The sequence below is a fragment of the Podarcis liolepis genome, assembly GCF_965112155.1.
Source record: "Podarcis liolepis genome assembly, chromosome: 2".
Classification (NCBI taxonomy): Eukaryota; Metazoa; Chordata; class Lepidosauria; order Squamata; family Lacertidae; genus Podarcis; species Podarcis liolepis.
The window spans coordinates 1,199,892-1,214,978 of NC_139555.1; the positions used below are offsets into that span (position 1 = coordinate 1,199,892).

General features: G+C 50.7%; 1 protein-coding gene across 6 annotated transcripts in view; it reads right to left on the bottom strand.

Annotated features, from left to right (window-relative positions):
- Positions 1 to 646: 646 nt before the first annotated feature.
- The window catches only part of OLFM2 (olfactomedin 2), a 206,229-nt gene continuing 191,788 nt past the window's right edge, over positions 647 to 15,087 (bottom strand). For all 6 annotated transcript variants that reach the window (XM_083486703.1, XM_083486705.1, XM_083486701.1 and 3 more), the window contains exon 6: positions 647 to 1,502. In XM_083486703.1, coding sequence (XP_083342829.1) covers positions 825 to 1,502 — 678 coding nt within the window. In that variant the 3' untranslated portion in view covers positions 647 to 824. The remainder of the gene's footprint in view (positions 1,503 to 15,087) is intronic.

A 15,087-nucleotide genomic window follows, 5' to 3' on the forward strand; every position in this document is an offset into this window, starting at 1 on the left:
ACAGTGGCCAACCAGATGGCTGTGGGAAGCCTGCAAGGAGGACCTGAGAGATACCTGAATTTCGGGTTGCGTATTGATTCAGGGAATTTGAATTACATTGGTTCCCATTAAAAGTGAACCAAGCAGTCTTCCCTAGGGAGATGGAGCCAGCCTAGCTGATGGGAGGCAAACTCCCACAGAAGAAGCCCTTAGCGCAGCCTTTGCCAACCTGAAGACATCCAGAGGTTTTGGACTACAATAACTATCATCCCCAGTTAGCACACGCTGGTTGGGGTTGTAGTCCAAATCATAGCTTTAGAGAGGGTTGAACTGGAGCTCACAGCCTCCCAAGGACGATTTTCCTCTTGCGTTTCCTTGGAGCTTTCAAAGGGAAAGGCTGGATCTTTGTTTTCAAAGCCAATGCCCATATCCCCAGTTGGAACCCTGAATATCTCCAAGCATCCAAGTCATTCATTGAACCAAGAAGGGCCCAAACTCCATCTAACCTCAACGAGATTGTCTTTATTTGCCACCGGTAAATAAATAAAATAAAATCAATAAAAAAATAATAAAAGCCGCCACCCCCCCCCCGCCAAAGAAGCCCCAAACCAGATCCATGCGTCATCAACCACAGGAAAGAGAGAAAAGAGAGAAAGAGAGAGAAAGAGAAAGAAGAATTCTGTTTGCTTTATTATGTAGAAATAATGGCATCACGGAGTGTTTTCCCAGGCCACTGAGTTTGCAGGCCGCAGTGCTCCCCCACCTCCCAAACCCACAAGGAGAAGAGAGAAAATGAACAAAAATGACAACTGAGAGAGAGAGTTGAGGCCTCTTTGCTTATGGGATTATAACTCTCCTGAAGTCTTGATGACATGGAAAAGAGTCACGTTGTAGATGACCTGGTGGCCATTGTTCCACGTATAGAGGACCCTCTCCCGGGGGTTGTAGTCCAACATGGATATGTGGGAATACTGATTGTGGAAGGGAATATCTGTGTACTCATAGCTAGAAGTGTTTGTGTAGTAGGCAAAATAGATCTTAGCCCCAGCCAGGTGTGAATTGGTCACATAGAGGGTCCCGCAGATGATGAAGGATTCACCTGCACTCCGCTTGGGGTAGCCGGTGTCCCAGCTACGGAGAATCTCCAGCGTGACAGGGTCCATCCTGCTTACTACGATGTTGCCAGCATTCTGGTTGGTGGTGTAGACTGCCCAGAGCCCATTCTCATCCACCATGAAGTCGATGTCTGAGAAGCCACCCCAGGAGTAGGGGAAGGTGTTGTTGTAGCCAGCGGTGTTGAGGCTGCGCTGCACGACCACGCTCCGCGAACGGAAATGGTACTTCACCACTATGTTGCTCTGGTACTTGTTGTAGTAGAGGGACCCATTGAAGACCACATGGCCGGTGCCAGCCCAGGGATGAGGCAGCAGGTGCTGGACAAAGTTTTGGCCTGTGATGAAGTCATTGAGTGTACGGTATTCCAGGACACGACGGCCTTTGTAGTAGCCATCCATGTACCAGACCTAAGGAAGAGAACAAGGGGCATTAGAATGGGCCCTGATGAGATTACTCTGTACCAGGTCACTTCAGTGTAGCTATAGGAAGAACAGGTATTTTGAGGTCCAAAGCTGAAAATCTAAATGGAAAAAAGAGAGCATCATCTACCCCACTTAAATTTCCAGCCCAGACCCTAAGATCTTCACCAGAAGCCCTTCTCTGTGTGTCCCACCCAAGGGAGATGCGCAAGAAGAGGCCTTTCTAGTGGTGGCCCTTGTTGGAAGAAAGCAGGCACATTTCCTTTTCTTAAGCTTCTAGTTAATGCATGTGTTGCTTTAAATGACCAGAGGGCACTGTAATCTCTCTATTTAATTTGACTCCTAATTTATTAATGAATGGGGGTCTTGAGGTGCAGCTGGCCAATTGGAGAGTCCCGCTAGCCACATGCACTGGAACCTTCTCCCTTTCAGCAGCTCATTAGGTGGGGTGGGGGTGGGGGAGTCAGAGGAAGGGCGTCCTGCAAGGGCTTCTGCCTCCCCTTCCCTAATTCCTCAGACCCCAAAGGGGCAGCTCGCAAGAGGTGCCCTGCTCTGCTCTGCCCACTTCAGCATCAAAGATGGGGTGCGGAAGATGTCTTGCGCCATCCCGAGCAGGCTCGTTTGGATGTTCTGAACCAAAAGCAGAGCAGGTAGAATTTAGGAGGAGTTGCATTTCTGAATTCAGGATTTTGCCCCATCAACACCCTTTCTGGGTTGGCCTTTCAGGCAGAAAGATAACAAAGTCCCTTTAATCCAGCTGTTCATTGGACTGGGGTGGTTGGAGGCGCAGGTATGGGTGGGGGCAAGGACAAGTCTCCCCACCCTGCGGTAGTGGTTACTTGAAAAATGGACGCTTTTCACATGCCGTCCACAATTAAGTAATCAATTGGAAATTAGAAGCTAAGGTTCGAAAGCGAAAGCCACCCAAAGGGGCAGGCAAAAATGCCATCCATGCCGCTGTTAAAAGACTTAAAGGATGGTGTCGATCTCCTTCCAGGGTTCTAAGTGTTAATACGCTCTTGAAAAGCTCTTTATTAATTGGTTTCATCAGAAACACTTGTAAACACCATGTCATCCAAAAATTCACATTTCACATAACAACATGTGGCTGTGCTTATGTGGTCATTGGTGACTGCCTACCTGGATGTAGTCCACTTTTCTTCAGCTTTTGGGTGTTTTGAGAGCCAGACTTAGGGCACACTTCAAGCACACCAGCAAGAGCCATGGCAGTGCCAGAGGGAGGAAATTGCCCCAGCCCCAAGGATACAGCCCTTCCCCAATTGGCTCCTCAATTGCTAGACTCCTGTCCTTAATGCATACTATTATTTTTTCTTTGCAAAATCATAACATTCGGGCTACAACTTAAAGATAAATGTAAAGGGACCCCTGACCATTAGGTCCAGTCGTGACCGACTCTGGGGTTGTGGCGCTCATCTCGCTTTACTGGCCGAAGGAGCCAGCGTACAGCTTCCAGGTTATGTGGCCAGCAGGCCAGAGCAACGCACAGAAACGCCGTTTCCCTTCCCGCCAGAGTGGTACCTATTTATCTATTTGCACTTTGACGTGCTTTCGAACTGCTAGGTTGGCAGGAGCTGGGACCGAGTAATGGGAGCTCACCCTGTCGTGGGGATTTGAACTGCCGACCTTCTGATTGGCAAGTCCTAGGCTCTGTGGTTTAAACCACAGCGCCACAACTTGTCTACCTGTAAATAAAATTTGCCCTTCTGAGCCCCTCATTTTTCTGGTATGGCCACTGGCAGCAGCACCCATCATTTTCTAGTATTATTGTTAGTATTATCATCTTAGAGAAGAGGAAGAAAGTGAATAAAATATTGGGGGGCAGGTAAGCCTCACCCTGCATAATCGATCACATGATGTGGTGCATGCACACCATTTGAATGGCAATGCCCATCAATTTTAGATGGCTTGGCTGCCTCAAATATTTTAGGGGGGGGGGCTGAAGAGTTGGCTCCTATGGCCTACATCCCCCCCATCCTTAAATTTTGCAGTGCAGTCTCCAGCCAAATATGTACAAAAATGCATCATTTAGCAGAAAGTGTGCATAAAAATGCTTATGGATTAGCAAAAAGAATACATCAAATGCATTAGACTGCTAGCAGAGATGGGTACTGTTTATTACACAAAAGTTGCATGCTAAAATGTGTATATTAGAAAAGGCTCTAAAAGCACTAAAAGGCTCATGAATTTTCATGAGTACTTTTTAAATGTGAAGAACATAACTGAAGAATGCAGTAGGTGAGAGACCCAAATGGCCAGAGGTGCCTGTTCCTAAAGCAATGTATTCCCTGAATGCAGCAGGTGAGGGAAGAGGCTGGGAGCACGGCCTTTGCATGGGGAGCTGCACAGAAGGTGCCCCCAGGCACAAAGGAGGAAACCCTTCATTGCACTTCTGTACTTCTGTACAGCAGCTGTGTAGAAGAAAGAATTTCGATACATGCAGCTTTTCATGAAAGGTTGAGAAAAACTGCTAGAACTGCCACACTTGGGCCAGTTGAAGGATCAGAAGTGTTTTGCAACAATAGCAAATGGGAAGCAAAGCTGCAGACAGCACACAAACAGTTAAAACTTCAGCTCCACCCCTTGGGGAACCAGATTAGTAAGAAGCCTGGAAGGCAGAGCATTGCTGCTCAATGCTTTGCAATCCTGTGGTTGTTGCACACTTCTAGTATCTGCAATCATTCCCCTGGTTCCTTCTTCACACTCCACCCTCTTGTTCTATCTTTCTCTGCACTGCTTCCACAGGGTACCTTGAGCAGTTCTTAGTGTCAGAAAGTTCTTCCTGAAGTTTTGTCAGAATCTCATTTTTTGTAACTTGAAGCCATTGGTTCAAGTCCTACCTTCCAGAGAAGGAGCAAACAAGCTTGCTCCATATAACAGCCCTTGAGATATTGGAAGATGGCTCTCATATCTCCTCTCAGTCTCCTCTTATCCAGGCTAAACATATCCAGCTCCCTCAACTGTTCCTCATAAGCCTTAATCATTTTGTTTGCTCTCCTCTGGACACCTTCCAGCTTGTCAACATCCCTCTAAAATTGTGGTGCCCAGAATTGGACACAGTATTCCAAGTGTGGTCTGACCATGGCAGATGGCAGAAGAGAGTGGGGCTATGACTTCCTTTGATATGGACACTAGACTTCTGTTGATGCAGCCTAGAATAGTGTTAGCTCTTTTTTTGCTGCTGCATCACACTGCTGACTCATGCTAAGCTTGTGGTCCACCAAGACCCCTAGATCCTTTCCACATGTACTACTGATATCTGCTCTAAGATTTTGTTGCACCCTGTGCGCAGACCATTTCACTTGAAAAGGCCCTGGGCATTGTGCAGACCCAGATCAAGGCCTTCTTTCTCTCCCTCTGATCCCCAGAGGGTGCATGAGATTGCTCCAGCACAGGACACTGGTGCACCTGTGGAGCAAGCTCCTCCTTCCAGATAGGATACTCAACTACCCTTGGTGCCACATGCAAGATGGCAACCATCTCTGAAATGTGACCTCTGGGCAGTCAGCACAAGCGCTGATCACAAGCCGAGTCACCCCAGTGTAGATCTCTGACATCCTGGGATGGAGCTCATAGTCACAATGCAGGATGGGGAATGTGCAGGAGAGAACAGGTTCTGCTTAACCCTCTCTTTGCTTGCCGAGTCTTTCACTGTAGCTTGCCTTCATAGCTCTCTCTGTGTTTTCCCTTCGGAGAATAAGCTTGTGGTGGGAGATGGTGAAAAATAACCTGGTAGCAAGGGTTGCAAGGGGCAGTTAGCTAGTGGGACCCAATGGCAGTCTCCTGCAAATGCCCTTTGCCTTCTGCATCACAGCAACTTGGCAAGCACTTTTGAAGCCCAAGCAGTACATCCTCCCAATCTCAGCTCATTGTCAGCTGCACAATTGGTCCAGACCATTAACATGCTCATCATCAGCTCTCACAGGCCCTGACCAGATGCCAGATTGGAGAGCTCCACTGTTTGCTTCAAACATTGGCAAAGGAGACAGGAAGCCTTGAGTGTATAAACTTTGCCGGAGGCTTCTTTGCTCTCTGCCTAACACGGGGGCTCAGCAGAGCAGCCCCAGGGATCTGTGCCTTTCTCTTCCCCTTTCATTCTTCTTTAAACAATTAAGCCCATTTGATGGAGCAGCTGACATCTCCCTGCATCGGATTAGCTGTGTTTGGTGCCTAAACTGGATCCCTCCCCCTCCCCTCCTCTCTTTCTCTCCAAAGCTCAGGGCTACCTTTTGAAATTTAAAATATAATTCACTCAAAAGGAAAGGCATAGTGGGAGGGGGAGAGATACAGCCAGACATATAACACGCAGGCTTTCCAAGTCCCCTGGAGCCAACTGTCAACTAGAAAGAAGACACTGAGAAAGTTTGCATTATCACCAGAAGTTAATCGGATGGGACTGAAGACTGAGAGTGCAAAAACTATGGTTTGCAGCTTGATCATTTGACTTGATCATTAAAATTAGCCTCCTCAGCTCCCACCTCCCTCAGATAAAGCCACTTCCGGGCCTGCCCCAAGGAGGTGGTGTTGCGGGCATCACGCCCTTCCCCACGTGAGCGGGGGCTGGTTTCAGCCCCCGCGAGAGCAGGGGAATCCCATCCGGCCACGCCTCCCGGCCAGCCAATCGGCTGGCTGGAGGGGGCGTGGCTTGCCCTATTTAGGGCCGGAGCGGAGGGGGCTCGCCCTCTCTTCTCCGGCTAGCCCCGCGTTTCTCCGACGACCAGCTGATCGCCCGTCGTTACCACGTGGAAGCCTTGCAGGAGCCCTTCGGAGCGCGCCTTTGCAGCAATCGGGAAACCATCTCAGCAGGCATCAGCCTTGGGAAGCGGTTACCGCTGCTTTTCTCCCTAGCGAAATCACTCTCAAGGAAGTCTTTACTCCCTATCTGCTTGCGTGCTCCATCGCACAGCAAGTCAAAAAGAGCTGAAATCGTCTGGGGGGAGGGTTTCTGCTCGCAGATCTCCGGCAGCTACAGGAAGGATCGCTCGTCGTGTCGGCAGCCCTCCGCAAGTCGGGGCAAGTTCAGCGCATCTGTGGTTCCTGCAAGGTCGCCGCTGCGGCGAGGTACGCTTCCGCCTTTATCCCCACGTGTCCGCTCCGCTTCAGCAGCCGCCGGCCAGCTGATTGATTCCTCGAGCAGCCTCCCTCCTGTGGTTATTCTCGGCAGCCTCCCCCTGGCAATTTCTCCTTCTGCAATTTCCTCCATCTCTCCAGCTCCGTTGCGATTCCCGGGAACGGGTTTTCACCGGATCAGGTTGTATCTGCTTCAGTTTGCTAGGGGCTTAGCTGCTGGTATTAGGAGGGGGGTCCGTAGCCTGTTGCAGGGGTATTTCCCCGTTGTCCCGGGTGCTCCTTCTCACTGTGAGTTTTCGCCTTGGGAGCAGTCACATTTGGGGGTTGCTGGCTGGTCTTTGGAAGGGGGGTCCGTTGCCTGTTGTTGCTTAGGGAGCGGTTGCTTTTGGGGTTGCTGGCTTTCGCTTCTCAGGGCTGCAACTGGGGGAGCCTACGCCGTTGCTAGGCAACGGGATAGCTTTGCGGCCGCCATTTTGGGTGACCACGTGGCCCTTCTGGCGGCGGCCATATTGGGTGAGGCACGACACGTGGGGGAAATAAGCCTCCTTTGTGCCTAATAGCTATTCAAAGTAGGCAAGGCTTTGGTAGAAGGGCTGGCCTGTTAGATCCATTGCTTTAGGGCAACAGCCTGTGGTGATTGATCAACAGGAATTAGGTTGACTTTGCTACCACGTTTAAACATAATTAAATTAATCGACAGTACTATTTAAAGTGCTTGAAGTGGGAAACAATTTATTCGAGGTACTTGGTTGTGATCTATTATTTCATTATTATTGTTTTCTTCAGTTCTTATTGGTTTTTTCCAGCATTTCATTCACAAGGCACCTCATCTCCTTTAAATAATAATTTAATAGTTTAATTCAACTCAGGCGAGCCACCTCCGAGCGTTTATTGATATTCTAATTTGATTCTAATTTAGCGCAGGGGGATCTCATTAGCAAGTTAAAGAGTGTATCAATTTGGCTGGTTGGTTTAAATTCGGAAAGATTCATAGGGATTTAATTGCATAACTGAATTAATTGCTGGGATTTTAACTGCATAAGGTGCTGCATAAATTAAGGTTCTGCATAAGGTAGGGGCCATTGTAATTACGGTTATTGCTTCTTTAAGGTCAGTTCATATTAATTTGGTGATTGCTTGAAATTCATTCGGTGAACCAGGTGCAACAGCAGTTTAAGTAAAGTGCTTTAGCATCTCACGGTCATACTCAACATATAGATATATTAACTTGATTAGGTGCTTGCATTGAAAATCAACTCATTTGGCTTTCACAAGACAATTTACCTACCTGCTCTAATTTAAATAGAAGTCAAGGATATAAGAAGCAGGAGCCTTAAGTTCCAATATTTTTCATTGCTTTACTTGCTCTTAACGATTTCCAATCGCGACATAGTTGCAATCTATCTATTCGTCAATACATTGAAAAACAAATAAATAAATAGTATACATATATAGTAAAGCGCTCTTTGGTGGGTACCCAGGGAAGACAGTTCTGAGCAATTGGGTTGAGTGCGGACAATACTGAGCTAAAGTCATTGTCTGGTGTTACTGGTGTGCACAGTATTGAACAGGAGTGGTTGGGTGTGTTAACTATCATTCCATTAAGGTTTGCTAGTGCAGACGATACCGAGCTACGCGCATTGGCCGTACTACGTGGTTGGTTTCTCATTGATCAAGATAAGCAAGCATCTAGATCGCATCATGTCCGGTCAAGGTAACCAAGTAAACTCCACCGCGGCTGGAGGGCCTCAGGGGAATCTCGAGGAGCCCCAACCTTTCATAATCCCAAGTAACCCTCAAGCCTTGGCAGATTTTTTCACAGCATTTCAAGATTTCTATAGGCATAGATCTGCAGGACAAGGGGCAGCGACACCGGCAGCTCAAGTGACAGCGGCACCAGGACTGGCGCCAGGGGCACCATCGACAGCGGCACCGGTGGTGGCGGTACCTGTGGCCGAGGCACCAAGAGCGTTCACACAGGATTTCATTCCAGACACACAACTTAACGAGGTGCAACTTCCCGGCACTTCCGCAGCCGCGGTGGCAGCGCTGAAAGCAGCCAAGGAGTCAGCACCACGACCCAAAAGGAATACCCGGGCACAGTCAACCGGCCCAGGCAAGGCAAAAGGGGCCCCGAGGGGAGGCAAAAAGGGTAAGGCTTGCGTTCATTGTCCTGGGGCTACTAATCTGCAAAAGGATCCAGGCGTTCCAAGTCTCTTTCAGAGCCCACCGCTGCAGTCAGCACCAGCCGAGGGTGCCTCAAGTTCTTCTTCCGATGAGGAAGCCCAGGGGACGCAAGCAGCGCAGGCGGTAGCCGCTCCGGATCAAGCCATTCCTGAGAGCCACTCGGGGAAGAGGAAAGAGAAGAGGAAGCACACCTCAAAGAAGAAGAAGAAGTGCAGGCATTCGGATTCAGAAGATGATTCAGGTACCTCTTCTTCTTCCGATTCAGACAGCGATGCTCCTAGGGTGGAGTACTGGGGCCACGGGGAGGACGTTATGGGCCTTCCTTTATGGGTGCATGAGAGGAGGGCCAATTCCTACAGGAAATCCTTTAACGGGACCCTCGAGTGGAGGGATGGCGCATTGCTGCAGGATGTTAAAACGTCCACTAATCTCTCTACTGATTTTATCGTAGGCTCTCATTTATCTCCGAGAAAGAGGAATAAGATCCTCAGTGGTGAATTTATAGATATTTTCAGACTGATACCACCAGCTAAGCTTATGGGTAGAGGGGAGAAAAAACACAAGTATGGTAATCGCAAGTACAGGACACCCAGACCCGAACGTACTTTTGACAACTGGCTTGACGGGTTCCAGGTGTTTATGGGCGTCGTCAGCGCGGCTTATCCGAAGCGGGCGATGCATTTGGTTGCGTATTTGGCTCATGTCAGGAGGGCGCGGGATTTAGCGGGGGATGTTGCTGCCCTAAATTATGATGAAGATTTCCGCAGAAATGCATCACAGCTGTCTTCCACGCGCTGGGACCTGAGGGACCAGAATTACTGGTCAGAACACGTGGGTCCCTTCGTTGAAAAGAAGCCCCAGGATTCGTCAAGAGCTTGGAAGACCGCTCCAAAGCAGAGGCGGCTGTGCTGGGAGTACAACAAGGGGGTTTGTGCACGGGCTGTCTGTAAGTACAGCCACGAGTGCGAAAAATGCCTCGGTAACCACCCGGCCACTGCCTGCACCAAAGGAAGGCAGCCCTTTCGGGGTGGGAGAGGCGCCTATAACCAGGGACCGAGAGGTGGCCATGGGGCACCATTTGGACCCCACGGTGGCAGACAGTAATTTCAGCCTGGGCTTAGCCTGGTCCCCTATCAAGTTGTCCCCGCTAAAAAACCTCTTAGACCTTTACCCTAACAAGACAGCAGCACGATACCTATGGGAGGGCTTTAGTATCGGTTTCAGGATCCCAGTAGCCTATCCCCCCAATTCAAGCGATCCTCCAAACCAAAAATCGGTGAGGGAAATGCCCGAGGTTGCCCAAAAGAAAATTAGTAAGGAAATAAAAGCAGGAAGGGTAGCCGGCCCCTTTTTAGTACCCCCAATTGAAGGACTCCATATATCCCCGCTAGGCATAGTCCCCCAAAAAACGCCCGGTGAGTATCGCATGATCCACAACCTCTCTTACCCAAAAGGGGGGTCCGTCAATGATGCAATACCACAGGAACTCTGCACAGTTAGATATGCCACTTTTGACCAAGCTGTACAGCTCATACGCAAGTTCGGTAAAGGTGCACTGCTGGCAAAATGTGACATTGAGTCGGCCTTTAGACTCTTGCCAGTTCATCCGGAAGATTTCCGGTGGCTTGGATTCAAATTTGAGGGGGCGTATTTTGTAGACAAAGCAATGCCCATGGGCTGCTCTGTGGCCTGCGCAGCCTTTGAGGCATTCAGCACCTTCCTGGACTGGGCGCTTCGCTTTAGAACCGGCGCCGAGGGCGTGTCGCACTACCTGGACGACTTTATCCTCGTGGCCAATAGCAGGGTTAAGTGCTCAGAGCTCCTTGAAGCCTTCATATCACTAGCAGGAGAATTGGGGGTTCCTCTGGCCGCCGACAAAACTGAGGGTCCGGCTACGACCATGGTTTACTTAGGTATCGAGTTGGACACTGTCGCTCAGACCTCAAAACTTCCCAAGGAAAAACTCATCGCGCTTGGCGACTTGATTCGCCAGCTGCTCCCCCTAAGAAAAGTTACACTCAGGCAAATCCAGTCACTGTTAGGCCACTTAAATTTTGCTTGCCGCGTGGTTTCCCCTGGCCGCCCATTTTGTGGCCGCCTTGCGAAGTTGTCAGCAGGGCTGCGTTCCCCTCACCATAGGGTACGGCTATCTAAGGAAGTGAAATCCGACCTGGAGGTCTGGTTGAAGTTCTTGCAGAACTACAACGGCATTTCTTTATGGCAGGACAACCTGTCACTGCAGGTTGACTTCCAGGTCCATTCGGATGCGTCGGGCTCACAGGGGTTTGGCGTTTACTTTAGGGGCCAATGGTGTGCTCAGCGCTGGCCCGCAGACTGGCAAGGGGGCCCCATTACCAGAGATTTAACATTCCTGGAATTCTTTCCGATAGTAGTGGCGGTGCACCTGTGGCCGGAAACCTTTAGTAACCATAGGGTGTGCTTCCACACCGACAATCAGGCCGTGGTGGCAGTACTCTCCAGGCAGGCCGCGCGGTCACCAAGGGTAGGCGTCCTCCTGCGTTCCTTCGTTCTCCGGTGTTTAGAGCTCAACATCCACTTCTCTGCAAAATTTGTGCCTGGTGTAAATAATGACATCGCGGATGCCCTATCTCGCTTTCAGATGGACCGCTTCCGCTCGTTGGCACCGGATGCACAGCTTCTGCCGCAGCCATTCCCGGAACATCTGTGGAGTCTTGGGGACCTGAGGCATGGGGACCAGAGGCCTGGGAGCCAGAAGTGATTCAGGGAGTAATGGCCTCATTGGCACCTTCCACTTTGAGATCGTATAAGAAGGCTTGGTCAGATTTTTTAAAATTCCGTGACAAAACCCGAACCACCAAGGGCAATGCCCCTCCCGTCAAGCCTGAGGTGCTATCTTACCTAGTTTACCTAAGACGCTTGGGCCGCGCCCCCAGAACCCTCAACCTTCAAGCCGCAGCAATTTCATTCTTTTACAAGGCGGTATTTTCCACTGACCCTTGTGACGATTTTGTTATACGAAGGACTTTAGAGGGTTGGCGCAGGCTACAGCCCCCAAACTGCGATACAAGAAGGCCGATATCATTCGACATCCTTTCCCAAATCCATAAAAAATTGCGTGCATTATGCTGGTCAAAGTACGAGGCCCGCCTATTTTCAGCAGCGTATTCCATTGCCTTTTTCGGAGCGCTGCGCGTAGGTGAGGTAGTTTATGAAGCAGGTTGGCACGGTTCCTCCCGGGGCTTGCTTTTAAGTGATGTTACCCTGTCACGGGAGGACCTGGTAATACGAATACGCAGCTCCAAAACAGACCAGCACGGGAGGGGGGCTCTGGTTCAGCTGATGGCCACAGCCAGGCCTGGCCCATGTCCAGTAAAAGACACGAGGCGCTTCTTATCCCTGAGGGTCACCTCGGCAGGGCCTCTATTGATTCACGCAGATGGTTTACCTTTGACGCGTCACCAGTTCACGCGGGTCATGCGCTTAGCGCTAGCAGCATGCGGCATCCCCGCAGCAGAATTTGCAGCACACTCCTTCAGGATTGGAGCAGCCACCACGGCAATGCACCTGGGTCTTACAACAGAAAGGATTAGGGATTTAGGTCGTTGGAAGTCTGATGCGTACAAACGTTACTTGAGAAAGAATTTGTGATAGTGATTGACCATGGCCTTTTATCTCAATTTCCTACAGGTGACATGGGGGCGCGCGTCTGGATTATCGGGCACAGTATTGTGCATTGGGCCAGGGTCCGCGCCATTAATTCCGGTCTCGGGCCATGCCTGGGCTTCCCACCTGACATCACCATTTCCTGGGTCTCCCGGAGGGGAATGCGCTGGGCCGAGATGCTTCCGGCAGTTATGGCCAGAGCGGCAGTAGAGGGCCCCCCAGACGCTTTACTTATACAATTAGGGGAAAACGACCTAGCCTACAGGAAGGCAATTGATTTGCAGTGGCACATTTTTAGCGACTTCGAGGAGCTGAAGGCAGCTTACCCGAATGTCACAATTATTTGGGCCTCGCTGATGGAGAGGCGGGTTTGGAGAGATTGCAGGTGCCCGATAGCTATAAATAGGGCTAGGAAAGCCTTGGATCGGGCGGTGGCGCGTAGAGTGGCAGCCCTGGGGGGGATGGTCATTGGCCACCCAGGCATTCGTTTCAACCTTGAGGCCCTCTACCGGTATGATGGCGTGCATCTTTCGGATGCTGGTAATGATGTTTGGCTGATGGATATTGCTAAGGGGATAAGGGAGTGGATTCAGGCATGAGAGTATTGGCGGCGAGCGGCTGCTCGGTGGCGGTAGGCATTGGTAAGAAGGGGTTAAGAGGATGTGTGTGGGGGAGGAACGCCATCACCTCCCCCCAGTGAACGAAGGGTGGTCCGTTAGAGGACTCCGGGGGGGCGTGGCCCTGTCCGAAGCCTATGGAGGTGTGGGCCAAAGGCACGCCCCAGAGCGGTGACCCGGGGGAGCTCTTAGCCGACGTGCCTCAGCGGGAGACTCCCCCGATCAGTGTTAACCCTTCACCGTGTCTCCAGCAAATGGGCTGGAGCCGGATAGTCGTTAGGACCAATGCCTAAGCCAATGCCTCTCATTCCTGAATTCAATAAAGTTGTGGCCTAATTCGCCCAATTAACCTTAATCATGGTGTCTCGTGTGTTTATTTATCTTGGTGGGGGGCGGGAACTCGCCACGCAAAGCCACTTCCGGGCCTGCCCCAAGGAGGTGGTGTTGCGGGCATCACGCCCTTCCCCACGTGAGCGGGGGCTGGTTTCAGCCCCCGCGAGAGCAGGGGAATCCCATCCGGCCACGCCTCCCGGCCAGCCAATCGGCTGGCTGGAGGGGGCGTGGCTTGCCCTATTTAGGGCCGGAGCGGAGGGGGCTCGCCCTCTCTTCTCCGGCTAGCCCCGCGTTTCCCCACCCTCCCTCCCTTTAGTTGGGATTTAGGTAGGCTGACTTTGCTATGGGCTTCGGCCTGTCGCCGCAAGGGGCATGGTAGGAATTTTTCCCAATCGGCACTTTCCAGCCTTTTGGTTTTTCGCCTACCTCGTAGCAACTCGTCACAACTCTTCGGCATTGGCGGTAGGCATTGGTAAGAAGGGGTTAAGAGGATGTGTGGGGGGGAGGAACGCCATCACCTCCCCCCAGTGAACGAAGGGTGGTCCGTTAGAGGACTCCGGGGGGGCGTGGCCCTGTCCGAAGCCTATGGAGGTGTGGGCCAAAGGCACGCCCCAGAGCGGTGACCCGGGGGAGCTCTTAGCCGACGTGCCTCAGCGGGAGACTCCCCCGATCAGTGTTAACCCTTCACCGTGTCTCCAGCAAATGGGCTGGAGCCGGATAGTCGTTAGGACCAATGCCTAAGCCAATGCCTCTCATTCCTGAATTCAATAAAGTTGTGGCCTAATTCGCCCAATTAACCTTAATCATGGTGTCTCGTGTGTTTATTTATCTTGGTGGGGGGCGGGAACTCGCCATGCAACTGCTGGGGATCCACCAGTGTTAATTCCTCCCCTGTGATCCTAATGCTAGGTCAATGAACCACCATTTTAAATTCCCCATAATGCCCTGGAGCAACCTTTCCCAACCTGGTGCCCTCCAGGTGTTGCTGGACTCCAACTCTTATCAGTCCTAGCCGCCCTGCTCAATGGCCATGAATGCTGGGAGTTGTAGTCCAACAACAGCTGGAAGGCATGAGGTTGGAAAAGACTGCTCTGGAGCACCACTTGCTTCAGGGGCACTGTGGGAAATTTTAAATGGTGTCTCAGAGACATCTACTGCAGTTGATAGTGGCAAGGGGCCCACCGATGTTGGAGGGGGTCCAACAGGAGCACTTGCTGAGAGTCCCCTGAAACCTGGAGCTATTGTTTAACTGTTACATATGTCAGGTTTTAGAATAGTGTTCCTGGTGGAAATATCTCAAGAGAGAGCTGGTTAAATCCAAAGAGGCTATGTAGGGTAGTAGACAATGTGGCCAGCTCTGCCTAAGGGGAAACCCTTTTCAAATTCCAGTTCAACCAGGAATCCAGTCTCTCATGTAACTTCCCAGTTACTGATCACATTTCTATCTTGCCTTCTCCTTCCAAGGACTGGTGTATCCTCTTAGTTTAGACTATCTTGACATTCCAGTTCTGGGGCCTCATTTGTGACTCATCTGGGTGATAAGAACATACAAAGAGTCCTGCTGGATCAGGCCGATAACCCACCTAATCCAGCATCCTGTTCTCACAGTGGCCAACCAGATACCAGTGGGAAACCCACAAGCAGAATTTGAGCACATCAGCATTCTCTTCTCCTGTGGTTTCCAGTAGCTAGTATTTACAAGG